This window comes from Babylonia areolata, chromosome 9 (assembly GCF_041734735.1).
Source record: "Babylonia areolata isolate BAREFJ2019XMU chromosome 9, ASM4173473v1, whole genome shotgun sequence".
In the NCBI taxonomy this organism is placed as follows: domain Eukaryota; kingdom Metazoa; phylum Mollusca; class Gastropoda; order Neogastropoda; family Buccinidae; genus Babylonia; species Babylonia areolata.
Genome location: NC_134884.1, coordinates 14698098 through 14705215, shown reverse-complemented (window position 1 = coordinate 14705215; position 7118 = coordinate 14698098). Strand labels below are relative to the sequence as shown.

Genomic DNA, 7118 nt, shown 5'->3' with positions numbered 1-7118 from the left:
CATAGCAAGTAGTCAATGGGACCCTAGACACAGCAAGTAGTCAATGGGACCCTAGACATAGCAAGTAGTCAGTGGGACCCTAGACACAGCAAGTAGTCAATGGGACCCTAGACATAGCAAGTAGTCAATGGGACCCTAGACATAGCAAGTAGTCAATGGGACCCTAGACATAGCAAGTAGTCAATGGGACCCTAGACACAGCAAGTAGTCAGTGGGACCCTGGACATTGCAAATAGTCAATGGGACCCTGGACATAGCAAGTAGTCAATGGGACCCTAGACATAGCAAATAGTCAATGGGACCCTAGACATAGCAAGTAGTCAATGGAACCCTAGATATAGCAAATAGTCAATGGGACCCTGGACATAACAAGTAGTCAATGGGACCCTGGACATTGCAAGTAGTCAATGGGACCCTACACATAGCAAGTAGTCAATGGGACCCTAGACATAGCAAGTAGTCAATGGGACCCTAGACATAGCAAGTAGTCAATGGGACCCTGGACATAGCAAGTAGTCAATGGGATCCTGGACATTGCAAGTAGTCAATGGGACCCCAGACATAACAAGTAGTCAATGGGACCCTAGACATAGCAAGTAGTCAATGGGACCCTGGACATTGCAAGTAGTCAATGGGACCCTAGACACAGCAAGTAGTCAATGGGACCCTGGACATTGCAAGTAGTCAATGGGACCATAGACATAGCAAGTAGTCAATGGGACCCTAGACATAGCAAGTAGTCAATGGGACCCTAGACATAGCAAGTAGTCAATGGGACCCTAGACATAGCAAGTAGTCAATGGGACCCTGGACATTGCAAGTAGTCAATGGGACCCCAGACATAACAAGTAGTCAATGGGACCCTAGACATAGCAAGTAGTCAATGGGACCCTGGACATTGCAAGTAGTCAATGGGACCCCAGACATAGCAAGTAGTCAATGGGACCCTGGACATTGCAAGTAGTCAATGGGACCCTGGACATTGCAAGTAGTCAATGTGAATTCACTGCCATGATGACCGAAAAAGGCCATGGAACCTTTAACATTTCAACCAAGGTAAATCAGGTAGAATGTGACTTGTTCTCTCACTGAATAATGTTAATCTCCGAATAGCAACGTAGAGGGAAAGGGTGGAATCATGAAACACCAAAAATAGTGCATTCATTTATGATGATAGAGTGCCAGTTGATTTATGATTGATTAAATGTTTGTGCTGAAATGGTACGTGTACCAATCAATGTAAAAATTGGTATAGAAAATAACTTTGTCTTCCTCTTACAGATGGTAATTGTAAAGTATTCTTCCCTGTTGTTACTGTAAGTAGTTGTCATGTCAATTCCTTTAGATTCGGGGGTGGAGAAGAAGGGTGATAAGAAAAAAGAGGAATGGAGAGACGGGTCATGATATGTAGTGTCACAGTAGGAGGAGGAGGAAGAGGAGGAGGAGGAGGAGACCCATCAGCTGGCCCAGAAACAACCAGGAAGTTTTGTCATTCTGTCTGTCTGCACCTTCAATGTAACAGTAAGTCAGACAGTGTGCGTATCAAGAGAGGAGTAATACGCTTATTTCTGAGCAGGAGATTATGTCCTTTCCATTTATTAACCTCAGGGTAAGCGAAATTAATTCGAACAATGAGCACAAACAAGACGAGAACGCATTGCAGATACCGAGATACTCTTATCAGACCAACCTAAAACGGCTTCGTGAACTCTCTGGACGTCTTGGCAAAAGCTAAGAACGCCAGTAAGTGGCCCCAGCACGAGTTCATGAAATGGAACGGAGGAGAACAGCAACAAATAACGACGACAACGACGACGATGACGACGACAACAACAAGAACCACAAGAAGAAGAACAGGAACAAGAAGAGGAAGGAGAGGAGGAAGGAGAAAAAAGCAAGAAGGATGAGAAGAAATAGAAGAAAAAGAAGAAGAAGAAGAAGAAGAAGAGTGTATCCCCACCAGCTGACAGCACCGCCTTACCCTCCCCCCCCCCAACCCCCCTAACCCCCTGCCACTACCCCCATCGTCCCCAGCCCTGTGGTCTACTCTACTTCCAGACTTCATCACCTGCAGAGAGAATCGTGGTCTAAAGTGCGCTCCGGGAAGATGCCGCAGTCTTCAGATCGCCACGTGGTTTCACTTCCACCTCCCGGGTTGCAGTGCTGGAAGAAGGGGGGCGGGGGGGGAGTGAAGGGAGGCGGAAGGGAGGTGCGTGTCGTATCGGTGTTTCAGGCGTGGTGGTGTCAGCGGGAAATGTATAAAGGGCAGGTCAGCAGTGATGGGAATCCTCACGATGGATTGGATGTGAGAAGTGGCGTCGGCAGTTTTGGCTACCTTACCACCTGACGATGTCGTTCCGGGGATGTCTCTCACCAGAGAACGGACAGACTTTGCTACCACACGCAGCCCCCCTCGCTCCCACCCCCCCCCCCCCCCCTCCATTCCCTCACCCACCCACATACACCCCCACCGCACGCCTTGCGAAGCATGAGGAAGTCAAAGCGCCCCAGTTTTTTCGGTCAACAGCCGTCCTCAGTGCTTCGCGCATCGTCTGTTCACACGAAGGTTTTTTAATCAGCAGCGTATGAAAAACCTCTCTTACGGCACGTGTCCCCCAATTCTACGAAAACGGAATATGGCTGCATATATGTCATTGTTTTTGGGGTTGTTGTTTTTTTTTTAAAGAATGCAGTCGTTCGTGTAAAAGATCCACGGCCACCCAAAGGAGCGAGTAAAATGGGGGATGGGGGTGGGGGCGTGGGGGTGGTTAAACCTTGAGACAGTCATGGAAGAACAAGGTGATGATGATGATTACAGGGGAGAAGGAGAGGAGGAGGAGGAGGAGGAGGAGGAGAAGCCTCTCTGTCTCTGTTTCTGTCTGTGTGTCTATGTCTGTCAGTCTGTCAGTCAATCAGCCATTCTCTCTGTCTGTCTGTCTGTCTGTCTGTCTCTTCTCCTCTCTCTCTCTCTCTCTGTCTCTCTCCCTCTCCCTCTCTTTCTCTTTCTGAAGGCCAATCAATTGAATCAACCCCCAGCCCCCAGAAACTGACCTGGTTAAAATCCCAAGTTAACACAACGCGCCAAAGCGACCGAGGACCGCAATACTGACTGATTTAACATCCAAAACTGAAAACGTTGGCACTGACTCGGCATCATATGCCAACACTGATTTCTCGCTCAAAACTGTCTTATCAAATTAACCAAACACTGACTTATCACCCAAACCTGATTTGTAACACCCCCAAAACTGACTTTCCACCCAATTCTATCTTGTGTTTAAAAAAAATTGCTTATCATCCAAAATGACCTACTACCCAAAACAGATTTAACATCCAAAACAAATTGACTATTAATACCCAAACTTACTGAACACCAAAAAAAAAAAAAAAAAAACTGACTTAACACCCAAAACTATTATGTGTGTGTTGTTCACAGGAGAAGCCCGCTCCCCGCCACTATCGGCGTCCAGCACAGTGACGGCGGCCGACAGCGAGGGGCAGGATAAGGCCGGGGGCCTATCGGACGGGGACAGCGACAGCGGATGTTCCACCCAGAACGAGGCTCGCAGCCACCTGCCGCCGGAAGTGGAGTACGGCTGGGCCGAGTGCCAGGCGCACTTCTCTCTGCTGTACGACCTGATGACGCAAGGGGGCCGCAAGCTGCCGGGCAAGGAGACGGAGCAGACGGGGTACACTGCTGCTGCTGTTGGTGGTGGTGGCGGCAAGGAGGAGGTGGTGGAGGCAGAGGCGGAGGTGGAGGCGGTTCCTTACGACTACAGCCAGACCTCCCCGGCCCGGGGAGAGCCGCCTGTCCAGGAGCCGCCCGTGCTGTACGAGTTGATGACGGACAGCCCTCGCAAAGCCTCGGGCAGGGACGTGCCGGAGCACGCTATGGAGGTGGAGGTGCCCATGCAGCAGTACCCCCCTCCTCCTCACCCCAACGCCTACCACCACCACCACCACCACCACCCCCACCTTCACCAGCAGCTGCATGGTCCTCAGATGTCTGTCCACAAGCCCTACAACGCCCCATCTCCCCACCAACCTCCTCAGTCCCAGCCACACCCACCACCTCTCCCTCTCGCTCCCCCTCCTCGCGCCCAGCACGACGATCACCACCGCCGGGCCACCTTGCAGGAAGTGGCTCACGACAGAGGGCTGGTGAACGTCACCAACACCACCCCCACCACCACCAGCCCCACCGCCCCTCCTCCTCCTCCTCCCCCTCCTCCCCAGCGCTACGAACCCCGGAGGTCCCTCAACGACCTGCTCTTCGCCGCGGGGCTGCCCCCAGTCTCGCCCACCTCCTCCCCTCCGGCCCTGTCCCCCTCCACCTCCCCGCTGTTGACGGAGGACCTTCACACGTGCGAGGAGTGCGGGAAGCGCTACAGCACCTCCTCCAACCTGGCCCGCCACCGCCAGACCCATCGCTCGCACGGCGACAAGAAGGCCCGCAAGTGCCCGCACTGCGACAAGGTCTACGTGTCCATGCCCGCCTTCAGCATGCACGTGCGCACGCACAACCAGGGCTGCGCGTGCCCCCACTGCGGAAAGCGCTTCTCCAGGCCCTGGCTGCTGCAGGGCCACATCCGCACCCACACCGGGGAGAAGCCCTTCGCCTGCCCGCAGTGCGGCAAGAGCTTCGCCGACAAGTCCAACCTCCGTGCCCACATCCAGACCCACAGCTCCGAGAAGCCCTACGTGTGCGGCCGCTGCGGGAAAGCTTTCGCCCTCAAGTCCTACCTGTACAAGCACGAGGAGTCGTCCTGCATGAGGGGGGAAAGGTTCCGACCGCTCAGGAGACAGGTGTCTGCTGAGTGCTAGGGGATTCTTCCCCTACCGCGTCCTGCGTCCTGCGTCCAGCGTGTCTTCGGATTGTCCATCCCTAAACGTGAACCACGTAATTCTTCTTCTTCCTCTTCCTCTGCCCAGCGTGTCTTCGGATTGTCCATCCCTAAACGTGAACCACGTAATTCTTCTTCTTCCTCTTCCTCTGCCCAGCGTGTCTTCGGATTGTCCATCCCTAAACGTGAACCAAGTCTGATGCACTTTCTTTTCGCTACGCTGATGCTGTGTTGAAGCTAGCTAGCTAATTTGCCAAACCTGTTCTGGGCTTGACTTGCGCTGATGATAGAAAAGGTTTTTGAAGCAAGGTCATGACAGTCTGAATAGACTGGGGAAAAGCACAACACACACACACACACACACACACACACACACACACACACACACACACACACACAGCGTCATATCGCAGTTTCGTGTTGACCCCAGGTCACCAGTTGTCACCAAGCGGTGTGCATTACCTTCCTATTCACACATTTGGAACTCTGTGAAGACACATCCTTGTGATGGAGCTCTTTCGTCCTCCGAACTATTATTTTTCGTCGATTTTCACAGGTGGTGAAACCTTAAAAAAAAAAACACCAACAAACAACAACAACAACAACACAGTAACAAACATTAAAAACAAAACAACGTTGTGCCAAGACACATGAACAGATTCTCTGTCGGGTTCTTATGTCAACAACAGAGTATCCAACGAACTGTATTTGACGAATTAAGTTATTTTGGCTTCTTTACAATTAATTTATTGCTTTCAAACATCTTTCTAACTTATTTTCTTTCTTTGCCCGATATGTAAATATATTTATTTTGGTCTAACCAGGTAATTTAACAACCTTTTTTGTTTATGTATCCAAGTATTGCTTGCACGCTGTGACGACAAGAGGAATAACCAGAAAGCACACACTGTGTTCTATTTAATGCTTTATTTTTGTCAACACACAATTTCCTTGCAGGAAACTGCGTACCCCAGGGTTAGCGCGTCGCCCTTGTTCTGTTCTGTCATTTGGCAGAACGCACAATTCTGTTTCCACTGAACCCTCCTCAATCCCCACCCCACCCACCTCCACGAGTATATCGTGTTGTAGTTGTTTTAAGTTCGTTTTCTGCTGAATCTGCTGAATTCGCCTTTACTGGTGTTGAGCGGATTGTTGTGGTCATGTCAAAACGTTGACGTCCTGTGGATCGAACAAAGTACGACCGAATGCTGCGTGCAGCAAGTCTCAGCCTCCTATAGTGCATGAAGTGTTTCCCTTGTGTAGACTGCTGGATTCGTGGAGAACATTCTCCATTAAAAAAAGAAAAGAAAAGAAAAAAGCCAGGAACATTAACAGTGCTGACGTACTGGAATTGATCAAATGTGGTTTTGGTCAAAATGAAAATGTGTGTCTTTTACACAGACGAATGGTTTGAGGGAGGGCTGGGGGAGGGGGGGGGGAGAGGAACTCTTACGATACGATGAAAGATCAGCTCAGCATGTCTGCATGCTAAAAACGGCTTGCCCTGATTGGGAATGGTCACTGGCAGCAGCCTGGTTGCCGATGGATGCTGGTCAGGCTGGCATCATGTCTGTCGCTTTCTGCTAGTGAGGAGGAGACGCAGTTTCATGCGTCGTTGTTTGTTTCTTTGTATATATATATATATAACTCGTCCGTTTGAGACGCGGTATAGTGGTGGGTGTGTTACTGAATTTGTTACTGTTATTATTTAATTTCTTATGCTCTCTCTGTCTGTCTGCCTGTCTCTCTCTCTCTCTCTCTCTCTCTCTCTCTCTCTCTCTCTCTGTGACAATGTCAATTTCATGTACAGCGGTATAACTTCCTGTTATATGTGTGGCTTGACGTTTTGAAATTGATTTGATGACGTTTTGGTCAAGTTCCTACATGTTCCAGGGAATATGATCCCTAAGTTCTACACAATGTGACCATGTTGGCTGGTTGCTGTTCGAAATGATCTGATGCCTTCAAATGACCGCTGATGCAATCAAATCGATATCGAACAGACATTTTATATTCTAAATAACATTACTGCTTTTTATTGCTGCTGTGTTTAAATACCAGATGTTCAATGTTGTCTACAAAGCAATATGTCCTGACGTGTCAAAATTGTAATATTTTAACCGATGTTTCGTTATTGGATTTAAAAGCTCAAAGGAATTGGAGCTATCTTTTTGACATCATTTTTATGGATATTTTGTTTTATGCTAAGCAGAACCGTCCATTTAAAGCATAAGTGGTATTTTGTCAGACTACAACGCTTGTTAACTCATTGGG

General features: G+C 49.4%; 1 protein-coding gene across 1 annotated transcript in view; it reads left to right on the top strand.

The window, feature by feature from the left end:
• Positions 1–5384, top strand: part of LOC143285740 (uncharacterized) — a 30589-nt gene extending 25205 nt beyond the window's left edge. Inside the window, exon 2 of the mRNA XM_076593152.1 lies at positions 3437–5384. Coding sequence (XP_076449267.1) covers positions 3437–4824 — 1388 coding nt within the window. The 3' untranslated portion in view covers positions 4825–5384. The remainder of the gene's footprint in view (positions 1–3436) is intronic.
• Positions 5385–7118: the final 1734 nt, after the last annotated feature.